We start from the raw sequence: 26,043 nt of genomic DNA, 5'->3' as shown, positions 1-26,043 counted from the left end.
GAGTACGTTTGAGATCATCTGATGGGGTGACTAGTCGGAGTCATCTTCCCATCTCAGGATGTTGGCCAAGGCCGTGGTTAGGGTCTGATCCTAGGTATAGAGCAGGCCGGAGGTGTTGGTGCTACTGAACTGTGGAGGACTTACTACTGATGCCCACAGTGATAATGGTACTTACTTGTGGCATAGTGGTGGGCCGGGCCAAAATTAGAATAATGCAAGGGGGAATTACCCATTGGTCCTATGTGAAACATGTGGACACTATTTAATCCAACAACTTTTTGAGTAGACCCAAAAGTCCTACTTTTTTCTCTCTCTCTTTCTGCTTTTTGCTTGACTCTTTACGTTTTCCTCTCTCTTTTTTTTTTTTTACATTTTTCTCTCATCTTCTTTGTTATGGACGACTACCGGTGATCACGTCTTTCTCCATTGATCGGGGTTCACCGAAAACCACTAACCATTGAAATCAACTCGTAACTTCACCCTCGCCGACGGCGAAGATGATATATTTTCGACAAAGAAGATGAGTGGATCTACTCAGATCTGATATAGATCTATGAGTAGATCTACATCAGATTTGGCTAGATCTAAACAAAAAATAGTTACCGGAGTACAATCCTCTCTCTATATCCGCCTTTCTCCTTCGATCTCTTTTTTTTATTTTTTATTTTCTCTACTATACACTTCTGTTTTTCTGTTCTAATGGAGAAAATTTTCAAATTCTGAACAAGTAGTTTTCGAGTTTTAGTTACAGGCGGTGAAAACTGTAAAATTTTGCAGTTTCAATTTTTTTAATGAATCATGGTTTAAAACTGTAAAATTTTGTAGTTTCAAATTTTTTTGGTACTGGAATGAATCATGGTATAAAACTTACTTTTCAGTTTGATCAATATTGGAGATTATTTGCTTGAACCTTACAAAAATTGAAAAATAACATATGTTTTTCCCATTGTTGCTGCTTTTTGTCGTTTCATTTTTTTTTTCCTTTTAGTTTATTAAAATTTAGCACGTTTTGTTATTTTTTTTGGCTCTAATTTCTCCATTTATTCCTTTTTTTTTCCAGCAATATTCTAGACATTCCAGTGAGTCTCCAGTGATGTTCTTAACGTCCAGTGAATATTCTGAACATTCCGGCGACTTCCATTAACGTTCTTAACACTCCGGTGAACTTCTGGCGACCGTTTGACGGAAGTCCGACGATAGTAAGAAGTAATAGTGTCTTTAAATTTTTTTTTAAAAAAAAATAGAATTTTTTAGTAACAATTAAAAATATATAAAACTAATTAATGTAAGTATTTTGTTTGAAAATTAGATGGGTCTTGAACTTTTTACATTGGGACTTATCAGTAAGTTGTCCATAATGCAAAAATATTAAGAGTTATGCTAGGGACCCAAACAAATTACTAAATTTTTTACGAAATCTCACATGAATGTGAGACTCAGACATTTGATTTGCGTAAATTCCACACCATATAAAAAGTTTAGTAAAAAATTTGATAATTTGTTTGGGGGTGCATAGCATTCCAGTCATCAGGAATGCCCACCCTTCCTTCATCTCGAGGAAAACCATCTCTCTCTCTTTCTTCCATCATCATTGCAATTCACCAGCGATGCAAGAAACAGAAATACATGATTTGTCCGACGACGCCGATTACGCAGCCTCTCAACAGCAAGTAGGCAATCTCTAATCACACGTCAACTTCAATCTCAATTTCACCAAATACTTATACATGTATACTAATTATATCTATGTACATGTATATATATGTGTGTGTGTGTGTGTGTGTGAATTGAATTCGATAACTGTTGTGAAATTGGGTTGAGTAATTGGCATTGATGTGGAATTCCTGAATTCAATCTAGGTTTTCTGTGTGCTATGTGTCTTAGGGTTCGGTGACCTTGTCTCGGTGCAATAGCAGTAAACGGAGCTCGGTAAGTGAGCCGGAGGGTGCGGAAATTGTGTACCTGAAAGATAATGTGACAATTCATCCAACTCAGTATGGGTCCGAGAGAATTAGTGGGCGATTGAAGTTAATTAAGCTAGGGCCTTCTCTGTTTATGGTAATAATCTTTTTGTTGTGTGCATTTATGATGTTATATGTGTTCATATATATATACATAAATGGTTTTTGAATTGGTTGTTTTTGTTATGGCAGACATGGATTCCCTACTCAGGGCAAAGCTCAAATGCGAGGTTGTCCGAGAGTGGTTAGTCTAAAATCCTGATTTTAAATGACTAACTGTGTGAGTGTATATATGTAGAGGAATGTGGGGTTGATGGTTAGCTTAGCTGAGTTTGTTGTTGTGTGAGGTCTCATGCAGATAGGAATCTATATACGATCAGGGCAGTATCTTTTATGGATGTCAGCTCAATTCATCGGCACACTCCAACACTTGGGTGGCAGTACATAATTGTTGTTTTGTCTTCAGGTAAGCCGATGTATGGTTTGCTTCATAAACAAGTTAATTTTATTTTTTATTTTTTATTTCTTATTTTTAAATTGGTTTATCATTCCATGTGAAATCTCAAGATTTCAGTTTGAAAAGCATATGGTCAAATAAATGATTCATTGGTCTTGGATTGGACTGTGTTTTACCTTTTTTGTGCTCTCAATAGACCGTTCCAGCTCTGTTGGTAGTGGATTTTCCAAGGTTTCCAGATGAAGGCATTGATGGGCAGATGTTAAAGGTTAACTACGCATCAGTATTTACTCAGTAGATGCCAATGTTGTTCTTAGTCTGAAAACAACTCACATCTTTTGCTGGTAAAGTTAACGAGACTTTTTTGTGGAAACACTTTTAGAAGGCAAAATTACTTTCTTAGGTGGATACCTTTGTGTGGCTGGCTGCAAAGAAGAAAATACTCACCATTGATAATCTCAAGTGCAAGGATGTAGGAGAGTTAGTGGATTGCCTCCTTATTCGTTGTGGGGGTGGCAAGGGAGTTTTGGAGCCTAGAGCTATCCTTGTTGGGTGTTCCCTACGTTAGTGATGGAGCTTTTTATGTGTCGGAGGTACCAACATATGGGGGATAGGGTTTGTTTTGATATTGTGTCTGTGGGGGTCATAAACTGAATTTCTTAAAGCGGACAAAACTTGAATGCAGATTATAAAGAACAATTTTTGAGTAATTGATGCAGTGGATCCCTTATAACAATGAATCATACTTTGAATCGTTTAAATGCTAGGTCATTCCTCTCAAGTGACGCGTTGCGCATGCCTCCGGGTGTTTCGAAAAGTGAGCAAGAGACGCCGCATTGACGCTTGGATGTAGTGAAAAATAGGCAAAGGTTTCCGCTTTTTTCTGGACGAGTGCGGGTAAAGAAGCTAGTCCAAGACTACAAGTTTAGGGTAGCCAGTTGGAATATAAGAACCTTAACTGGTAAGACAATAGAATTGGTAAATGTTATAATTAGGAGGAGAGTTAGTATAGCTTGCGTACACAAAACTAAGTGAACGGGTGAGAAAGCTAGGGAAATTGAGGATATCGATTTTAAACTGTATTATAGTGGTAAGGATAGACGCAGGAATGGGGTAAGATTTATATTTGCCAAGGATCTTGTATAGAATGTAGTAACGGTCATTGGGAAAGGAGATATGATTATGTTAGTTAAACTAATTATTGGAGGGAATATAGTGAATGTTATTAGTGCATACGCCCCTCAAGTAGGATTAGATGATCAGACTAAGAGGGATTTTTGGGAGCAAATTGATGAGATCTTATAGGAGATACCCATAGGAGAGAACCTGGTTATAGGTGAAGATTTTAATGGCCACGTAGGCATAGATAAACTAGGCTATGAAAGGATGCATGGTGGATACGGTTTTGGTGACAAAAATGAGGCTGGAGAGAGTATCTTAGATTTTGCATTGGCTTCTGACCTGGTGGTGGCCAATACTATGTATAAGAAGAGGGAGGAGCATTTGATAACCTTTAAGAGTGGGTCAGTTAAGAGCCAATTAGATTACTTCTTAGTGAGAAAAGTGGACCGCCTAAAATGCAATGATTGTAAGGTGATTCCTCGAGAGAGTCTGGCCTCGTACTAGATTTATGTTTTAGAGGCCAATTCCAAATTAGAAAGGATGGTGGGCATCGTAGGACGAGATGGTAGGACCTAAAAGGGGATAAACTAGAAATATTTAATAACAAAATGGATAAGGAAGGTACTTGGGATTTGGAAGATGATGCTAACATTATGTGGAACGCGGTGGCCAATTGTATGAGGAGAATCTCGAGGGAAGTGCTTGAAGAGTCGAAAGGGACAGGACCCATCTCTAGGGAAACTTGGTGGTACAGGGAAGAGATTCAAGCGGTAGTTAAGGCAAAAAAAGAGTGCTTTAAAAAGTTGCAAAATGAAAGAACTGCGGAAAACCTTAACAACTATAGATTAGCTAATAAGGAGGTCAAAAAAGTAGTGAGAGAGGCTAAGTTGAAAGCTTATGATGACCTATACACTAAACTAGATAGTAAGGAGGGAGAGAAGAGGGTATACAAACTTGCTAAGATACGTGAGAGGAAAACAAAAGATTTTAATCAAGTTAAGTGCATCAAGAGTGAGGATTCTAATGTATTAGTGAATGATAAAGATATTAAGGAAAGATGGAAGAACTATTTTGAAAAACTATTAAATGGGGAACAAAGAGGTACGACAATAAGGGAAGAAATAGCCAATAATACAATAAACCAAGACTATAGGTTCTATCGCTGGATTAGGAATTTTGAAGTAGAGATTGCACTTAAGAAGATGAAATCAAATAAGGTTTTAGGACCCGATGATATCCCTATTGAAGCTTGGAATTGTTTGGGTAAAAATGAGGTTGCTTGGTTGACTAGGTTGTTTAGCAAAATTTTATTGACTAGGAGCATGCCAGATGAGTGGAGGAAGAGTATTTTAGTGCCAATCTATAAGAATAAAGGAGATGTCCAGAATTGCAACAACTATAGAGAAATCAAGCTAATGTGTCATATAATGAAAGTGTAGGAGAGGGTGATGGAATGCCAATTGCAAGATATAATAGAGGTGTTAGAGAATTAGTTTGGGTTTATGCCTGGCAGGTCAACAATGGAAGCGATTTATCTTTTGAGGAGAGTAATAGAAAAGTATAGAGAAAAGAAAAGAGATATTCATATGGTGTTTATCGACCTTGAGAAAGCATATGATAGAGTGCCCCGAGATATAATATGGTGGGTGTTAGAGAAGAAAGGGATAATACAAGGTTACATTGATGTGATTAGAGACATGTATGAAGGGGTTGCGACCACTATTGGATCGGTTGTTGGATAGACAAATGAATTTCCTATCACTGTAGGGTTACACCAAGGATCTACATTAAGGCCTCGTTTGGCAAGTGACTTTTTTAGCCCAAAAGCCAAAAAGTTACTAAAAAAACTAAAAAGCCAACAATCCATACCAAAAAATCAAAGATTCCGTTTTCTCTCTACTTTTTACACATCCTTTCGTAAAAAGCTAAAAAGTCATCTCAAACATACTAGTTTTTTTTACATCACATTTTAGCCAAAAAGTCAAAAAGTTACTAAAAAAGCCTGTTCCCAAATGAGGCCTAAGTCCTTATCTTTTTGCCTTAGTTATGGATGAGTTGATGAGAAATATTCAGGATGACGTTTCATGGTGTATGCTTTTTGCAGACGATATTGTACTAGTTGATGAGACTAGAGAAGGATTTAACACAAAGTTGGAGATTTGGAGAAAAACTCTTGAATCTAAAGGATTCTGGATAAGCAGAACTAAGACAGAGTATATGGAGTGTAAATTTAGTAACAGTAACAATGAAAGTAAAAGAGAAGTGAAGATTGAGAACCAAGAATTGCTTAAGAGTGAACATTTTCGTTTTTTATGGTCGATTATCACAACAATAGAGGAGATTGATGCGGATGTGGCCCACAAGATTAAGGCGAGATGGTGTAAGTGGAGAAGTGCGTTAGGGTATCGTGTGATAAATGAATACCCACTAGACTAAAAGGTAAGTTCTATAGAACAACTATTCGACCAGTGATGTTATATGGGACGGAGTGTTAGTCAACCAAGAAACAACATGTAGATAAGATGAGTGTGACTGAGATGAGGATGCTAAGATGGATGTGTGGCAAGACTAGATAAGATAGAATTAGGAATGAGTATATTCGGGAATGGGTAGGAGTAGCACCGATAGAAGATAAGTTGAAAGAGAATCGATTTAGATGGTTTGATCACATTCAACGGAGACCAACAGAGGCAGTAGTGAAGAGATGCGATACTGTAACGGTAGATGGGAGTGTTAGGGGACGGGGTAAGCCTAGATTAACGTTGGTTAGCGTTATAAATAGAAATATGGATTTACTTAATTTGACTAACGAAATGGCCTTTGATAGGCCTGCGTGAAGAAGAAGGATTCATATAATTGAGTCCATTTGATGGGACTTAAGGCTTGGTTTGATGCATAGTATAATAAACTGAAGAAAGAGTAAATTTAAACTAGTGGCAATATTTGAAACTTGGCATGATTTTAAAAAGAAAACGATATTAACCATATTTAATCATTTTCTAGTACTATTAGAGTCTTATTTTATGATTATTTTTATATTTTCTAGGATTTTTAGGGTTAGGGGTATTTTGGTAATTTGCAGAATTTTTGGGTATGGGTTGAAGGGGTCGTCTTGTGGTTTAAATTATTTAATTGGGTTTCATTTATGTTTCTTATTTGGTCTTAAGTTGATTTTGGAAGTTAAAGATATTTTAATAGTTTCATTTTTTAGTTTTAGTTGATTTAAGAAATCTCATAATCTTATATAAAGTCATGCAATGCTTATAATTTAATAGAGTTGATATTTTAGAGAATTTTCAGAACTTTTGAAGCTTCTTTATAGATTGTGTGATGCAATCAAAGGGATTTTGTAGAAGTGATGATTCTTAGACCTATGTTCTTCTCCTTCTTTTCCTCTTTATTTTCTGCACTTTCAACAGCCCAAAACACTTTTCAGGAATCATTGTGCACAGCCTCATAACAGCCCCTAAAACAGTGCCACAATCTCATTTTTTATGCTCATCTTACCCCTTTATCACCCAATACAAACCCTTCAAAACCCTATATTCTTATTCCAATTTTGGCCATAAAACCCAATTAAAATCAGCCCTAAAAGCCTAGATTTGCTGCTGCCCCTAATTGGCCTACATCAGTCATTCACATGGTAGGTTCACTAAGAGCATCTCCAAGGCACGCTTTGAGAGAGTCTTGTTGGCTATTATAACTAGTATCATCCTATTTTAGTCACTCCAATGGGCTAGTTGCTACAATAGCTATTTTAACAAAAAATTTCAAGGCTAGCTACATTGGAGAGCCTTGGGAAGCTCTTTAAACAGTTTGTGTGGATCAATAGGTTAAAAAAGTGTAGCACTGTAGTACCTAGATAAACAAGGATATAGGGAAAATAAAAAGTATACCATTTTTAATATTTTAGCTAGTGAAAATTGAGGAGATAAAAAGGATATAGGCAAAATAAAAAATATACCATTTTTTATATTTTAGCTAGTGAAAAATGAGGAGTATGGTTGGAGTTGTTCTAGTAGGGTGAACTTTCTTTTGATTCTTCTCTTCACTTGTTGAAAGTTGAATTTATCTAGCATGAGAAGGCACTGAGGTAGAAAGATTTCTATTTGTTGATCTTTATTTTGGGCGTTTGCTTTTATCATAAACAAGGGTGATTACCTTGCAACACTTTTTTCTTGTATTTTTATTTTATTTTACTTGGTAAAAAAGTTTAATGGATGGTGTAGGCGGGCAACACAATATTTTTTAGTTATACTAAAGTTGAGGTTTTTTCTTCCCAAATTAAGTGAAAGTACTTTTGTGTATGCTTCTTCATCAGTTGAAACCCCACATGATGTTATTCATATACCATCCCTTGTGTGGTGATCAAGAAAAGTAAAAGAAATTGGATTGTGTTAGATCAGTAGAATTCATATGTTTGTTACCTATACACTCTTTACTTGTAGAAATGCCTATTCTATTTATGCTGTGTATTATGAAGCATAGACATGGACACGGGACATGTATATGACATGACATAGACACGTCAACAAATCAAATTCCAAAAAAGTAGGACACAAATACAGTTTAGACATGCCACAAATAATATGTTGATATTATAATATCGATAAATCTGGAATTTTTAATTTTGTCAATTTAAATTCTAAGATTTTGATTTATCTTCAATCTAAGCCATTTGCCTATTTTTGTTAAGTAAAATCGTTAGAAAAATAGGTATTTTAATTATTATAAACTCAATGAAAAAAGATATTTTAGACATTTTTTGTATATTTACATTGAGTTTAGTAACTAAAATATTCTTTTTCCGTTGATTTTACTTAACAAAAATAGGCTAATGGTTTAGATTGAAAACAAATCAAAAAATTAGGGTTTAAATTGAGAAAATTGAAAACTAAGGGTTTATTTTGTTAGAAGGCTCCAACCTGGTTTTTTATTTTTTTATAATTGTCCCTTATAATTTCTAGGAATATATATCATATATAAGTTATATGTGCATAATATGTACAAAATTAAATAATTATTTTATACTAAATAAATCTTGTATCTAATTTTCCTACTTGAATTTTTAGACTACTGGACCATAGTAGTTAAAAATCAAACAAACTATTGCAAGTGTCTATAATTGCAACACTTCCATTATCCTCCTAACGTACCTACTTATTCATTTTTTTTTTTTCAAGAATTATACATTTTTTTTGAAGGTGTAAGATATTTGTGTTAAATTCAAACTTTGAAAATCATATGTTAACAAGTGTCTAGGAATTGTTGGCCTCGTGTTTATATTTGAGTGATACACATGGCCAAGTGACAGGCACCTCACAAGATGAGTGTTGGACACATGTCTGAAATTAAGATTTTTATTTTTAAATATGGACGCCTAGCAAAGAGCATTTGGCACGTCCGAGAGTGTTTGAGGAATGTAGGTGTTCAACACGGATATGTCGTCTTCTTACAAGTGTCCGTGCTTCTTAGCTGCTATATATTTTCACCCCAGTTGCCTACTAGTACTGGATGTCTGGTGCTTCTCTTGCATCCTTTGATTATATAGCAGTTTTGGAGAATTGAGTTGCTACTTTTGTCTGTATTTTCTTTCATTATCATGGCAATTGACCTTGAAGTTTTTTTTGGCCATTTTTGTAGTTGTATGGCCGCAATTTTGAATTTTCTCATTATTTTGGTTTTAGCATGAATCTTTTGTTGTTTTTTGTGTAATCTTTTGAGCTTGTACTGATGTCTGATGATTCAAATGCCAGTTGCTTGTAATTGTCTGAAGTATTCATGTGTAACATAGATCTTCGGAGGAATCCCTGTTTAGTCTATGCTGCATGATTTTTTTTTTTTTTTTTTTTGTTTTTATTTTATTTTGCTTCAATGACATGTGTTATAACTTTTTTTTTTGGCAGGACTAGCATTTCCTCCTCTTTACTTCTACAATGGAGGAGTCAAAGAGTTCCTTGCTACAATAAAGCAACATGTTTTGCTTGTAAGGTAGGTTATTTGTAATATGCACTGTTCTTTTCCACTCAAAGTCTCTTGAATGTAAGTAATGATTACAACAAAATTTAGAATCTGTAGTGAATATTATTGGAAGAAAATAGTCTTCAAACTTGGTTAGATGATCAAGACACAGAAGCAGATATTCTTTCTTGTGAAATAAAGAAAAATTTAATGACAGTTAAGTGCTATTTTCTAAAGGGATTTTCAATAGGTCAGCTCACTAATAAAGAATAATCATGGGGCATGTTTGTTTCCTAGATAAAGTGGGCAGGATTGGATAAATAATCCTTTGGGAGCAAATTATTTTTGTTTGGTTTGCCAAAGGAGGACCAGACTATTTATCCAGCTGGGACATCTATTCCCTTGTATGTGGGATAAAATAATCCCTTGGTGGGTGGTGGTTGGTTAAGTGCCTAGGAATTGGAGTGTTGTTTTTCAATGGTTTTTGTGTTTTATTTTTTTCCCCCTTTCTATCACTGGAGGATATCTTGTCCTCTGTTTTCTCCTTGTACTTTTTTTTTTTTTTTAATAATAATTTTTTTGGAACTTGATTCAATGGTGTAAGGCCGCATTGAAGTAGAAAATAGTCCTAGGATTCGATGTGCCGACATCCAATCCCTTTTATCCATGAAACAAACATATAGACTAAAGGGTTTTACTAAAAGAATTGTTAAGCATTTGATATCTACCTTGGAAGCACAAACATTTATAAGAAGGTGGCGAGTTCGTGTCGTGGGGAACACTGACACTTATCGGACACTTCCTGACATGTGTCGAACCCAGACACTTATGAGAGACTTCTTGACTATGGTGGACACACGAAACATTTATTATTATTTTGTGGGCAAATTTCATTGTACCTCCTTGTGGTTTGGTCCATGTGTTGATCATCCCTATCTCATTTAGGACATGACTGCCATGTGGTTTATGGTTTATGGAAGAAAAAAGAGAAGAAGAAGATAGGTTTAGGAATCACTTCTAGAATCCTTTAGGCATCACACCTAGGGTTTGATTGCATCACACAATCTATAAGAAAACTTCAAAGCTCTTCAAATTCTCTAAAATATCAACTCTATTAAATTATAAGCATGACATGGCTTTATATAGAACTAGGGGACTTCTTAAACCAAGTAGAATTAAAATAGGAAACTACTAAAACTATTTCGACTTCACAAAACCAACTTGAGACTAATAAGAAATATAAAGAAAAACCAATTAAATAACTTGAATCATAAGACAACCCATGGACCCTATAGCACATGCCAACAAATATGAAAATTAGCAAAATACCTCTGACCTAAAATCCTAGAAATCATAAAATAATACTCTAATAACACTAGAAACATAGTTATCTAAGGTTCTTATCAGTTTCTCTTTGAAATCATGCCAATGTCCAAATATTGTTACTTCTTTGAATTTAGCCTTCTTTGAGCTTCGTATACTCTATATTAGAGGAGGATTCATCGAGAAGAACAATAGCACTTATATTATTTTAGGGTAAACTACCAATAAGTCCTAACAGTTGGGCTTAATTCCCATTAAGTCCTATTGAAAATAAGTTCTAGTAAAATTATCACAAAAAATAATTTTTTGTGACAATTTTTTGCCTATGTCGCTAAAAATTGATAATTAGTGACCTTTTTTTGTCACGATTTTTATAAATTGTCGCTAAAACTTACAATTAGTGATGCTTTTTTGTGACGAATTTTTCAAACTGTCTCTGAAAGTTGAAAAATAGTGATGCTTTTTTGTAACGATTTTTTTAAACTGTCTCTAAAACTTATAATTAGTGACTTTTTCGTGACAATTTTTAAATTGTTGTTGAAAATTAACAATTAGTAACATTTTTTAATAGTGTTTGATGAAAAACGCCATAAATTATAAAAAAAGAGATGGGTGCGAGTGCGAGGCTGAGAGTATATGGCGGGGGAGCTTCTGAGTTATGTATCGAACATAAGCTTATTACCATTCAGATGGATGTTGAATCCAGAGGAGGTTTAGTGGTGATCATTGAGAGGAATTGACTCAGGAGTTACACTATGAAGATAGATTTAGGGGGTGTCTCTTGGGCCATACAAGCTTTGCGACAGGTTTGGGGCCAGCGCAGTGATCGATCTTTTTTCTCCAAATATACGAGTAGTTCAATAGTTTTTTGGGTCCAGAAATTCTGTAACAAGGGTGGTGTTTTTGCTGAGATATCAAAATGGGAGGCTGGGGTAAAACGAAATAACATTATCCTTCCAGCAGGGGTTGATGGTCAAGGGTGGGAGGCAATGGCCAAGATGCTGGAACGAGTTATCTATGGAGACTCTAGGGTTATGAATGATGAAAAGAAGATAAGGACTACAGCCAAAGGAGGCTATAATAGAAGTAATCATTATGTATTTAGTACTTGCAGAAGAAACACAAATGTGAATGGGTTTATCTCCCAGAAAACAGGGGCAAACGGAGGAGCTTCATATGCTGATGTGCTTAAGTCTAAATCAAGTGGTTTCGGTGGCAATAACTTCATTTTGGAGATGCGCATGGTGGTGGTATGCAACATAACTGACTTCTTCGATGGGTGGGCTCAGATTGAGAAGGAATTAAATCGTTCGTTTAAAGCCTCAATTGTTCTAAGGCCTTTTCAATTAAATAAGGCTCTGTTTATTGCAAAAAGTCCGAAGGAGGCTGACTATTATGGTGCTCAAGGAGTATGTTTCTTTAATAAAAGCATTGCTGTGCGACTGGAAAGCTGGTCGGAGGAGATGATCAGTAAGGATACTGTCATAGCCTCAAATGGAGGCTGGATCTCTGTCTGCGATTTGCCTTTTAACCTCTGGAATGACAGGGTTTTCGAATGGATTGGGTCAAAATGTGGTGGGTTGATAGAAGTGGATCGTTGAACCAGGAATTTCGAAAATCTTTTTGAGGCTAGATTGAAGGTTAGAGGCTATGGCGATGGATTCTTACCTGCGAATGTTCATGTTCAACTTGAGGAGATCTCTGTGATTGTTCGATTGAAGGCTCTATCAAAGCCTGTCGAAAGACGGGAGGTTCATCGGTAAGGGAGGTTTTCAGGCGACTTCAGTGCCGGAGAAGAGGAAGGTGAGGAGTCTCAGGAGACAGGTTCGACACGTGGCAGGAGGGAGATGAGAAGGCAGCCGGGTGATATGATAGAGGGGGGCGCAGGTAATGGAGGAAGAGCTAGGGACGAAAAGGGCAGTCAGTCTGGAGGTCTTAACACTAATGGGCTTGGTCTTAATTCTAATGGGCTTGGGCAAGATGTGGGCTCAACCCATGATTTGTTAGTCTCAAGCAAAACTAATGATACTGGTAGACTGGACCTTTTAGATCCACATGATAGCCAAATTTTTAAGGATTTGGATCCATCTCTTAATGGGAGTCCAAATGCTGTTATACATATCTACAGGGGCCCAAGTTTTATTATTGGTCCAAGGGCTTCTCTTTCCAACCCGACTGAGGTTTTGAGGCTGGGGTTCGATCGGGTTAATGGTTTTGAAGGAGAAGAGGGTCTTCGACGATGCACAGCGATGAAGGAGCCAAGTCGATTCCCACCATGTGACATCTCAGAATCAGACGATCGTTATGTACAAGCTTTGTCCCCCATTCATAGAGAGCTGAATACAGAGGAAGCCCGATTAGGGTTGGCAGATGTGGTTGACAGATCCAATGGGGATTTTCAGAAATTAAATGGGTCGACAAAGGAAGGGATTGGGGATTTAATGGAGGTTATAAAGGCCTCGGAAAAGCAGATTCATGAAGTGGATGAGGGCCATTTCGAGATACATGAGGTATTGCAAAATCTGGAGGAGTATGGATCATTTGCGAGTTTGGAAACGAAATCTGATGTGGATATTAGTGAGGTTGAACAAGATGATAATGACTGGGATCTCAATCGTTTTTTTAATGTAGATTGTACCATTGAGGGTGAGGGTATCGGTAAGGTTTCTGAAGCTCTATATCAGGTCAGTCCTTCCTTTACCCAAGGTTTAACAGTTTCATCTTTGCATGAGGAGAAACAAGCTATTCCAAATTCTTCCTTTGCTGGGGATAGGGCTAGGGGTGGGTTATCTGTGGTTCATCGGTCCAATTCCTTTTGTCCTGTTCATGAAGTTTCATTAGTTGACACTATTGTACAAGGGGTTACTGTTGAAATTCCGAGGGCCACTGTGAATGAGTCTATCTTAGTGTCTGAGTCCTTACATGCTAATATATCTCAAGGTTAGGTGAATGATAAACGGAGAGATGGCTGCATGAGTTGAGCAAGTATGAGACGTGCCTAATTGAGGAGAGTGAGATTCCTCTTTTTTTGCAATTACTTCAAGTCATGGGGTTGTCATTGGTTAAAATTGAGGGCACGTTTGGGCCTTCTAGGATAAGCAAAAGGTCCAAGTGTGAGAGTAGTAAAAAGGGTGTAAGGGAATTAAGGAATTTAGCAAGTTCAGTTAATTATGAGAGGAGACGAGAGGCGGTTAGGGGAGGAAATGTTTCCCTATGAAGATTATTAGTTGGAATGTGAGGGGCTTGGGTTCTCGAAAAAAGAGGAGTGTTATCATGGATTTTCTTAGGAGTCATCAATCGGATATAGTTGTTTTGCAGGAATCTAAAGTAGAAGTGTGTGAGAGGAGGTTTATGCCAAGTCTTTGGGGTACTAGACATAGGAGATGAGTGTGTTTGCCTGCAATTGGTAGATCAGGGGGAGTTGTGATAGTGTGGGATGAAAGAGTGGTTTATGAGTGTGAAACAATAGTGGGGGAGTTTTCGCTATCAGTTAGGTTTAGAAACTTAGACAATTCGGAGTGGTGGTTGACAAGGGTTTATGGTCCTAACAGGCCTTCTAGGAGTAAGGATTTTTGGGAGGAGCTATCTGGATTATTTGGGTTGTGTTCACCAAATTGGTGTTTAGGAGAGGATTTTAATGTGGTTAGGTCGATCTCAGAAAAACTTAATGGGATTAGAATCACTATGGGGATGAGAGATTTTGATTCGTTTATATGAGAGTGTGAGCTGGTGGATCTTCTTTTGTATAATACCAGATTTATTTGGTCAAATCTTTAAGAGAATTTGGTGTGTTGCAGATTGGATAGATTTTTATATTCTTTTTGGTGGGATGGGATTTTTCCCAATTTAAGACAAGAATCACTACCTAGATTAGTTTCAGATCACTCTCCTATTGTGCTTGGAAGTTGTCCATTAAAATGGGGTCTGGTGCCTTTTAGATTTGAGAACATGTGGCTGGAGCATGCATGTTTTAAGCGAAATTTTGAGGAATGGTGAACCAATGCTAGCTGTCATGGATGGGAATGTTTTAAATTTATGAGAAAGTTGAAGATGGTCAAGGAGAAGGTGAAGTGCTGGCATAGGGAGGTGTTTGGAATTTTGGATTCCTCAAAGAAGGAGGTGATGTGCAGAATTGTTGAGTTAGATGAATTGGAGACGCAAGGGGGTTTAGTTGAGTCATTAAGGAGAGAATGATTAGAGTGTAGATTGAAATTGGAGGAGTTGTCTTTTAGGGAGCAAGTTTCTTGGGCTCAAAAAGCAAAGATCAAAGGGTTAAAGGAAGGGGATGTTAGTTCAAAATTTTTTCACAAGGTTGCAAATGGGAAAAGGAAGAAGAAGTTCATCAAGAGATTGAAAGTAAGCCCAGGGGTTATGGAGGACAGGGAGAATCAGATTATCAGTGGCATTTATGATTTTTATTCTCAACTTTATTCGAAGGAAGATGTGAGTAGACCGGGGATTGAAGGACTAGAATGGGGAATCATCGAACCAGAAATTGTAACATGGCTTGAAAGGCCTTTTGATGAAACAGAAATTCGAGAGGCGGTCTTTGAATGTGAAAGAGACAAAGCTCCAGGCCCGGATGGTTTTTCTATGGCCGTCTTTCAGGATTGTTCGGAGGTGGTGAAAGGGGATTTGTTGAAGGTGTTTTTGGAATTTCATGAGTCGGGGGTGGTTAATTTGAGCTCAAATGCCACATTCATTTGTTTAATTCCTAAGAAAGTGAATGCTATCAAAATTGGAGATTTTTGGCCTATCAGTTTGGTAACGTCACTGTATAAGATTTTGGGGAAGGTTTTATCAAAACGACTAAGGGTGTCTTTAGGGGATACTGTGTTTAGGGCGCAGGGGGCTTTTGTGAAAGAGAGACAAATTTTAGATGTTGCCTTAGTGGCAAATGAAGTTGTGGAGGAATATATGAGTTCATGGAGGGTGGGTCTTATTTTTAAGATAGATTTGGAAAAGGCATATGACCATGGGGATTGGCAGTTTTTGGATTTGGTAATGGATAAGAAAGGATATGGTGATCGGTTGAGATCTTGGATTAGGGGTTATTTGTCAACTTGCAATATGTCAGTCATAGTTAATGGTAAACCAGGGGATTGCTTTAGGGCTTCGCGGGGGCTTCGACAAGGGGATCCACTCTCTCCCTTTCTTTTCATCTTGGTGGCTGATGTACTGGGAAGGATGGTCGATAGAGCTAAAGAAACAGGTCTTTTTGAGGGATTGGAGGTAGGGAGGGATAGAGTTAGTGTAACTCATTTGCAATATGCGGATGATACTATATTTTTTTCTTCAGGGGATGAAAATCAGATAGTTAATCTTTATTCGGTTTTGAGGATTTTTGGGATGCTTTCGGGGCTCAAGATTAATTTGGGAAAAAGTAACGTGGCGGGAATTAATATGCAGCAAGATCAACTTCAGGGTAGGGTGTCTCTTTTAGGATGTGATATAGAGGCACTTCCGTTTAAGTATTTACGTCTTCCATTGAGGGGTAATCCTATGAGTAAAGTTTTTTGGTCTCCAGTAATGGAAAAGATTGGTAAGAGACTGGAAGGATGGAGTAAGGCTTTATTATCACGAGGGCGTAGATACACTTTGGTTAAGACTGTTTTGAGTGGAATTCCCATTTATTATTTATCTCTGTTTAAGGTTCCGGTTAAGGTGGCAAGGTCAATAGAAAAGTTGATGCAGGATTTTCTTTGGGAAGGTAAGGATGAGGGGAAAAAGGATCACTTGGTGAATTGGGAGATGGTGTCGTTACCTAAGGAGAAGGGGGGTTTGGCTATAGGTAATATTGTGGCTAGGAACTTGGCCCTTCTTGGCAAGTGGTTATGGAGATTTCCACTTGAGATTAATTCATTATGGCATTCGGTTATAAGAAGCAAATATGGGACTCAAGACAATGGTAGGAATTCACGAGTGGTTTTGAGGGGTAGCTGTCGTGCTCCTTGGAAGTCAATTTCTCAAATTTTCACATGTTGGTCCCGACATCTTTCTGTAAGGGTGGGCAATGGGGAATTTGTTCGGTTTTGGGAGGATGTTTGGATGGGTCAATCTTCTTTTGCTGCCGATTTCCTGCATCTATATCGAGTGGCTCGTTCTCATAATTCTTCAATTGCTTTCATGGCTTGCTCATTTTCGGCTCCAATCTCCTGGAATTTTGATTTTTCTAGGAATCTTAATGATAGGGAGGCTTCGCAGTTGATTTCTTTATTATCCAGAATTGATCATTTTTCTTTATCTCCTCTTTTGGAGGATAAGAGAGTTTGGGCTCTTCATTCGTCCGGAATATTTTCTTGTAAGTCTTTTTTTGATTGCATCATTGATAATCCTCAAGCTCCGTAGTTTCCCTTTTGCAAAAGAGTTTGGAAGGCTTGTGCTCCCTTAAAGGTAAAGGTGTTCATGTGGGCCTTGGTTCATGGAGGCATTTTGACAAATGATACATTGCAGAAAAGAAGACCTAATCGTGTTCTAAATCCTCAGTGGTGCATTCTGTGTTGTAAGAGCGGGGAGTCTGTGGATCATTTATTCTTGCATTGTCCAATAGCTTTAAATTTATGGCATAGATTGTTTTCTTTGGGAAATGTTATGTGGGTTGCCCCAAAAGGGAGTGCGCATATGCTTTTAGTTGATTTTCGCACATTTGGAGGATCGAAGAGAGCCAAAATTCTATGGTCTTGTGCCGTCTTTGCAATTTTTTGGGTTCTATGGATGGAGAGAAATCAGAGGTTGTTTGAAGAGAAGTTTCAGGAGGTGGGCTGTTTGTGGGATCATGTTTTTCACTTATCTTCTTTTTGGGCATCAGGGAACTCATTATTTAAGGGAGTTCCACTTTTTTTATTAGCTAGAGATTGTGTGGCAGTGTGTGCTATGTAGACTTTTGCTTGTGTTTAGCTTGTTTCGGGTTATTTTCGTGTTTGTATTCTCATTGTCCTATTGTAAGAGGATGCCTTATCCTCTTTTCCTTTTTTTGTTTTATCAATAAAGCTTTTGTTGTTGATCCAAAAAAAAAGGCCATAAATTATCATAGGACCTATTAGACATAAGTCCGCCTATTAGGACCTACACGTAAGTCCTCCATTATTTTAAGGAACTTAATAGTGTTTTGGTCTAAAAAAGGGAAAATTTCACATTTTTCCATTGTGCTTTGGCCCATATGTGGATCACCCCCTTCTCATTTAAAAATAACTGCATAATTCCCATGTGGTGTATGTACTAAAAGGTACCATTATAATTTTTTGTTAAACTAACTGGAGGTGTAATAAACAAGCCTTTGTTGGATGTGGGTATGAATACAAACCAGACTTGCTTCAGACTTGGACACCAACGAAACTCACAAGTTTGAACAAAATAACTCACATGATACGTTGTTAAAAGAAAAAACAATGTAAATTTATATTCCTTGTTTCCTCCTCCTTTAAACTTAAACTTAAATTTTAGTAAGTAGTGTTATGTTGCATTTTTCTTTTAATTATCTTTGGAAGTTCATATGACACATAATAAATATGTATAACTATATATTTTGCACATGTCTTTCATGTTTCATGTCTTGCATTTTTTGAAAATTGATGTGTCAGAGTTTTCGTGTCGTGTTGCATGTCCATGTCTGTGCTGCTTTGATATCCACCAATGTCTTCCATAAAATGAAGATTCTGCATATATCTGTTTAAGAGTAGTTTTGACACGTTCACAACGCAATATCCTAAGGTACTCACATATTATTATTGCTTCTTAGTGTTTTCTGGTGTTAGTAGTGGATGGCTAATAATAACAATGAGAGAGAGAGACCAAGTATTATTAACATAACAGTAACATCCAGGGAATCTGATTGGCTGAGTATTTTTACCATAATAGTAATAATTATTATATTTTTTGTATGTTAGTGATGTAGTTAGAATTTATACGGTTGTTATGTTTTTAGTACCATAAGAGTTAGTTGTGTCTTTTATCCTATAAATAGGTAGTTAGGCCTTTCTAATATTCAGTTTATGATATTTTGATACTGAATATTTCAGAGCTTGAGAGCTATTGTATCCCAATTTGGGACTTTATCTCTCTAATGAAATCTCTTTGTTAAATTGGCTCCTTCGGTTAGTTCTTTGGATTTGTACTGGAAAAGAGGTGTTATGAATTATTAATTTGTGTTGGTCCTTGTTGGAGATTAGGTATGCATCTATGTTTGTGCATTGGTTTATTTTTCTATTGTTAGATTTGCATAAAAGAAAGAAAAGAAAGAGAACTGTATATTATTCACACTCCTAAACATATTAGAGTTACACATACTTATAATAAAAGACTAAAGGAACAAAAGACATAACTATCCTTAACTACCCTTATACAATAATACTTAACACTCCCCCTCAAGTTGATGCAAAGATATCGCTCATGCCCAACTTGCAGCAAATAGGATGGAAAACTTTATTACTAAGACCCTTAGTAAAAACATCAGCCAATTGATTTGCAGACTTCACAAAAGGCATACATATGAAACCCTTATTCAATTTCTCCTTGATGAAATGTCTGTCGATCTCAATATGCTTGGTTCTATCATGCTGAACAAGATTGTGAGCAATACTAATGGCAGCTTTGTTATCACAGTACAGTGTCAATGGTTCACTACAAACAAACCCAATATCATTCAACAAGGACTGGATTTTATTTTATTATTATTTTTTTTTCTGATTTTTTCTGTGTACAAGGAAGAACGAAAGAAACAAGAAAAAGAAAAAGAAACGAATCTTCAAGGAGGAAGATGATGCTCTGATACCATGTTAGATTTGCATAAAAGAAAGAAAAGAAAGAGAACTGTATATTATTCACACTCCTAAACATATTAGGGTTACACATACTTATAATAAAAGACTAAAGGAACAAAAGACATAACTATCCTTAACTACCCTTATACAATAATACTTAACATCTATTCCAATAACTAGTTGTATGGACCTTGCATAAGATTTTGTAAATATTAGTAATTATTAGGCAATTGAAGTATTATGTACCATGTAAAACAGTTTGCTTCTCTAAGATTTACATGTAATTAGATATTTGTTAGTATTATTTATTTATTTATTTTTTGGGCGGCAAATCAAAAAAGAAAAAGATTTTTAAGTTTTAAATTTTTTATTTATTAAATATTAGAGGGCTGATTGAATCATGTACCCATATAACGTTGTGTAATTTGAATCCAGATGAATAGTCAATATTTGAGGGAAAGAGTGTCCCTAGAGAAAATATAACGGAGCTTTTTGATCTGTATCAGACGTAACTTACGCTTATCAGGAAAAAGATGGTGAAATAAGGAAAAGAAAGGAAAAAGAGAAAAAGTTCTTTAGAATCTGATGAGGTCTGATGCATGTTCGTTGACATGAATTTGCCATTATCTTTGATTTGAATGCGTATGATGCATTACATATTATTGCTACAACTGCTTTCAAATTATTCTTGTTGTAATTTTCTTAAATTAAGGAGTTTGATGTGATAAGTATCAGGAGCATTGGCAATTTAGGGTCCTTAGTTTGCATAGATTAACTTCCTTTTTAGGGTATTTTAGGTGTACACTACCTTTCAATTTCACTGGATCAGACTGTTGATAGATTTTTATAGCAAAATCTTGTGTTTTCAGGTCAGCAGAAGATGCAAATGTTTTTCTTGTGAATGATTTTCAAGATCGTCTGCAGGTGCGCAACTTGTGCTCTTATATAACAACCATTTTTAAGAATAGTTACACGAAGTAAATCATTTTAAAAATTGAATGCCATTGTACTTGTACACCAGCATCATTCTTATCCACACAGCAAACATGGAAAACTGTGATTCTATTGTCCCAACTACCCTTAAGCATTCCTTTTTTGTTTTGATCGGCAACAAAAAAGAATTTTATTAAGAGGATACCCCAAAGCATCTTTCTTAATTTACATTTGTGGCTGAAGACTGATTCAAGCCTCAATTTTTCTCCCTCTTCTCCCTCATCTCCTTCTGTGTTGTTATAGGTAGAATGTGTCAGCATTGGTGATGGCATGTTGACAGAATGTGGAATCTGTTACAAAGAACCAAATAGTATGAAGGGTATTGGTAATCATTTTTAAAACCAGAAGGGTGTTCCCAGTGGGTAAGCCACTCAGGGAGGGTTAATGTTATTCACCCATCTTATGAATTGAGTGATGATATTGAGGACGAATTCCTATGGTGTGTTTTTTTTTCCTATGTCATAGTCTAATTTGTCTCTACAACAAAATGAATACTAAGTTAGTACTCTGGGAAATGCCATCAAGTTGAAGTATTTTAGGATCAGTGGGACAAACACTGAAATATAAAACATAATTCGGTAATTGTAATTTGTATATCAGTGTGTCCAAGTTGAGGTTATATTGAAGTTGGGTGCTGTCATAATCGATTCTAGACCAAGTATAAGGAAGGGTATATTGCAAGGCAAATGCTTTTAAAACCGGACTGGACTGGCTGGGTCGATCGGTTGACCTGTTGACCAGTCTAGGTTCTGATCTGGATAAACCCTAACCCTTTTAATTTGAAAACTGGCTAACAGCATGAATTGGTGCCGGTTTAAGTAAACCGACGGAACCTGAGAGTTTCCAATGCACTTGGTTCATGCGTTGCAAAAATCACTGTTATGGGTCTTGAACGCAGCACCTCATTTATGATTGCTTGTTCACTTTACCACTAAACCACCATGGTTAACTTATATTATTTATTATATCCATTGCATTTTCTTTCAAACACAAGTATAATTAACTTTTTAAAAAACAATATATTAATATAAAAGAAAAAAAAATGAATGTATCTTAATACTTAAGTTATTATTTAAGCAATTTTTAATATATTTGTAGGGTAATTATGATGCACGTTCAATTCTGGTGGAACCTGACGGTGTGGAACCAGGGACCCTTGACCAGGTCCCTTTTTTGGTTTAACCAACGGTTTGGGTTTCAGAGCATTTTTCAGGGTCACTATGGGATTGGGGCTGTGGATGAACTGGGGATCACTTATTGAAAACTAAAATTTATTTTGACTAACCCAAACCTGTACATATATTATCATTACCGAAGGGTCATTCCTGTCACATGGTCATCTTATCTGAAGCAAATAGTGCCTTTTTTGTTTGTGGATTGAAGTTCATTTTTCCTGTTTACATGCAAATATTGAGCTGTCTTGCTTTCAGCATTTCTTGCTTCTGTTAAAGTTACAAAAACAGTCTTTTCTTTTTGTCATTTATTCTAATAGGAGATCGGGTGAAGTTGCATACTGCATGTTTCACTGTTTGAACCGTTGTCTGATGTTTTTTCACTGCCTTGAGCGTTAGTAATAAATTCATTTATCCTGATATTTAATGCCTTCTCTTGACTGTTCGAACTATGTAGTATTGTTTCGTTTTGTTTTATTTTCTTGGACAGAGAACTTTGTCCTCTTTGGAGTTGCCTAGGGCTGTTGCTGTTGCAACTGGGCCATCTTCACCTATCTCAGATGGTGGGCCCCCCTCATATGAAAATCAAGAGAGGACTGAAGTAGGTACTTTTGATGGAAGTGCCAGTCTTATTCAGCACAATGGTAGGCAGAGGCAAAAGTTTCATGATCCTGCTCGAGATATTTCAATTCAACTATTGGAGAAATTCTCTCTTGTGACCAGACTTGCTCGGGAAACAACTTCACAACTTTTCCGAGATAGTGATAGTGATGTTTTTGGTGCTAATGAGAGGAGGAACCATGACCAGACTCCCCATCCTTACCCTAGTATTGTTGCATCCAATAATGTGGAAGAGGTTCCCAATGAAATTCCTATAGCCTCAGATCCCTTGGAGGTAACCTTAAATTTCTCACACTTCTTTTTTTTTTTTTTGTAAATATTTGTATTTCAGGGAAATTTATTGTGATTTACATAAGGAAATGCATAAACCTTCAATTTGTTGCATCTCAATCTAATGCCTTTTTCTATTTTTATTTTTTCTTCTTTTTGGCAGTTTGATAAATTAACACTTGTATGGGGAAAACCGCGCCAGCCTCCCTTAGGGTTTAAAGAGGTAAAGACCGTTCTTTCCTGTCAAAATTTCCAGTCATGGGTCTGTTGAGTATGATGAGTTAATCAAGAAATGTGTAATATTTGTCATGTATGATCACGCTTCATGGCTGTCTTTGCTACTGAATGGCGTGCTATCACACTTCTACACCCAAATTACATGTGCTCAAGCCACTAGTAATATTATAACTATAATAAATACTAAGCAGCTCATTGAAAAATTCATTATTTACTCAAACAAAATATGCCAAAAAAGGAGTTGAGCATGGATTGCCGTAAGAATTGATGCCTTTGCTACCGAATGGTGTGCTATCACACTTCTACACTCAAATCACATGTTCTCAAGCCACTAGTAATATCATAACTATAATAAATGCTCAGCAGCTCATTGAAAATCTCATGATTTACTCAAACAAAATATACAAAAGAAATGGTATGCCTGTATGAATTGATGTTGCAAAAGGAACTTCTCTTCAAAAGTAATCTATGTGGTGTGGACACTTCTTACAAATGGTGCATGTTTGAGTTGAACATAGTGTTGGTTGTTGTTGAGAAATAGCATGTTGACAGGGAAAAAAGTAGTTAATTTTACATTTTATACTAGAGAGGTGCGTGATATGCAATATTAGAAGCAATGTGGTGTGGGATGTTCAAATTTGGAGGATTTTTCATGGAGTGAGGTGGAACCAATTGTGAAGCTTTTGGAGATTCGATATCAAGTGCATCCATGGCGGGGAGCATGATCTTCAATTAGTTTTGGGAAGTACTAAGTGAAGTCACTCTTTATAGATTGGTGCCTTTGAGGCAACTTCCTTTCTGAAGTGTTCAGAAGAACTTGTAAGGTCACTTTTTCAAGTGGCTGGATTATGTGAAAACCCTTTGTGTGGTTGTTAAAAATACTGTATTATTGATTGATATTCTTGATTTATAGATTACAAGATTGATAAATTACAATTCCTATACAATCTATATATAGAAGAAAATGTGGTAGTAGGTGTAGTGGAGGTGATAGTGGGTTAGGTGAAGTGGAGTGTGTGGTGAAGTGGAGGTAGGTGAAGTGGAGTGTGTAGTTATAGATTACAAGATTGATAAATTACAATTCCTATACAATCTATATATAGAAGAAAATGTGGTAGTAGGTGTAGTGGAGGTGATAGTGGGTTAGGTGAAGTGGAGTGTGTGGTGAAGTGGAGGTAGGTGAAGTGGAGTGTGTAGTGGAGTAGGTGAAGGTAAAGATGGGAAATTCTAACAGCCCCCCGCAAACTCAAGGAGGAGAGAAACTAACCAACTTGAGTTTGGAGAGAGTAACAAAACAAGAAAATACATAAAAAATAAAAAAGGATAGGAGACACTGTATGGTCGTGTCAGACCGTTGGTGAAGACACTGTATGGGGTGTCATAACGTTGTAGAGGACACTGTATGGTGGTGTCAGACCGATGTAGAAGACAGTTTATGGGGTCATGTCGGACCGTTGTAGAAGACAGTTTATGGAGTCTTGCTAGACCCTTTGTAAAAACTAACCGGAATCTATGTCGGGACAGTTTACAGAGTCTTGTCGGACCCATAAAGGAGCTAACCGGAATCAATGTCGGGACAGTTTACAGAGTCTTGTCGGACCCATAAAGGAGCTAACCGGAATCAATGTCGGGACAGTTTACAGAGTCTTGTCGGACCCATAAAAAGTTGCACCCTCAAAAGGTGTGCCCAATTTTGTCAAAAGGCGTGCCATCAAAAGGCGTGCCCAATTCATCAAAAGGCGTGCCATCAAAAGGCGTGTCCACTTTGTCAAAAGATGTGCCATGAAAAGGCGTGCCAGTTTGTCGGGCGGCAAGAGGCGCGCGATACGCGTGGCTGCCTCGGCTATTTAACCAAGACGAAGGCTGAGGCTGAGGCATACCATTCTGAAACCTCTGAAACCAACCCTTCGCTGAAAAAACTCTGCCTCTGCGGAGAGAGAAACTGTGGAACACTTTGTTGCCATTCTGTCACCAACCCGTCCGAACATTACCAGTCTGAAATTGCTATTTCGCTGAAACACTTAGCAATCCAAAAACATGGCCTCTTCTTCCCGTCCAGCTACCCAGAACCTGCTCACGCTCTTTCCAGAACTGAACGAGCCCACAAGAGAAATAACTGGTGCGGTGGCCAGTGAACCTCAACCAAACACCTCTGGTTTTGCTCCATTGAACTTTCCGATGCGGTCGGTGGAGCAAAAAATGGCGGTGCAAACTGATATTGAGGCTAATCAGTATACTCTGAAGTCATGCGTGGAAACCATGACGGCGGTCACAAATTTGTCGAACCGGCTGCAGAGTAGGACAAATGAGGTGCAGCATTTAAACTCCCAGCTGGCTCTGCTCCAACGCATGTATAAGGATGCGCGAGCAGAGATAAGTGTGGTGAAAGCAGAAAATAAGGAGCTGAAGCGGAAGGCCACCGTGATGTGGCGATTTGGAGGTCCGCCATATGCTGCAGTGGAGGAGCAGGGGGGAGGCAACTTGCTTGGTAGTCTAGGAAACACGGAGACCGGACTGGCACGGGACACCCAAGATAAAAGTAAGAAGAAGAGACCTGCAATAGAATAGAGAAGGGAAAAGAAAAATCCCACTGTGGGTGTGGTTGTTTTGTTTGTGGGTTTTTTTTTTTTTTTTTTTTTTTTTGTGTAAAATGGTGATCGGGGTGAAGCCCGATATAAATAAAATGAGTTTGCAGTTCGTCTTCTTCCTCTTTGTTTGTTTGTTTGTTTGTTTTTTTTTTTTTTTGTTTTTTTTTTTTTTTTTGGAATAATAAGAATAATAAAAATAAAATATGAATGGAGAAAGCAGATAGTGGGAAACATGCGTGGGTGGAAAGATGGAACCAAAAAAGTATGAGTGGGAAAAAGTAAAGTGAGAAAAGAGGAGAGAGAGGGAGATTGAGTGGGTGCAGGAGTGGGTTAAAAAAATAAAAAAGAGGATGGATGAGACGGCTGCCAGGCTAGGAGATGATGATGTTTGTGTTAAAAAAAGAAGAGAAAAAATAAAAAATTTGTTGAAAGCAACTTCTGGAATTTTGATGCACTGTTAAAAAATTTGTGGAGGTGTTGAAAGAAGGTGAAGACCCCAAAGAGGGTGGAGGCCGGGAAGGAATGTTGTTTTTCCACTGCCTGCGAGAGAGGTTCGAGATCGAGAGCTTTGGTTTTGAA

The 26,043-nt window shown here is 37.1% G+C and overlaps 1 protein-coding gene across 3 annotated transcripts in view; it reads left to right on the top strand.

The window, feature by feature from the left end:
• Positions 1-1,423: 1,423 nt before the first annotated feature.
• The window catches only part of LOC114271633 (uncharacterized), a 48,118-nt gene continuing 23,498 nt past the window's right edge, over positions 1,424-26,043 (top strand). For 2 of the 3 annotated variants that reach the window (XM_028213243.2, XM_028213242.2), the window contains exons 1-8: positions 1,424-1,670; positions 1,885-2,058; positions 2,154-2,205; positions 2,320-2,427; positions 9,447-9,531; positions 20,453-20,507; positions 22,239-22,643; positions 22,803-22,862. In XM_028213243.2, the coding sequence (XP_028069044.1) occupies positions 1,608-1,670; positions 1,885-2,058; positions 2,154-2,205; positions 2,320-2,427; positions 9,447-9,531; positions 20,453-20,507; positions 22,239-22,643; positions 22,803-22,862 (1,002 nt within the window). In that variant the 5' untranslated portion in view covers positions 1,424-1,607. Of the gene's footprint in view, positions 1,671-1,859; positions 2,059-2,153; positions 2,206-2,319; positions 2,428-9,446; positions 9,532-20,452; positions 20,508-22,238; positions 22,644-22,802; positions 22,863-26,043 lie in introns of all 3 variants that reach the window. The other variant, XM_028213244.2, reaches the window with a different exon arrangement.

Source organism: Camellia sinensis, chromosome 13 (assembly GCF_055761805.1).
Source record: "Camellia sinensis isolate YWXY chromosome 13, ASM5576180v1, whole genome shotgun sequence".
NCBI classification, from domain to species: Eukaryota; Viridiplantae; Streptophyta; class Magnoliopsida; order Ericales; family Theaceae; genus Camellia; species Camellia sinensis.
Note: the sequence above shows the minus strand (reverse complement) of the source record. Positions and strands in the feature narration are given on the sequence as shown.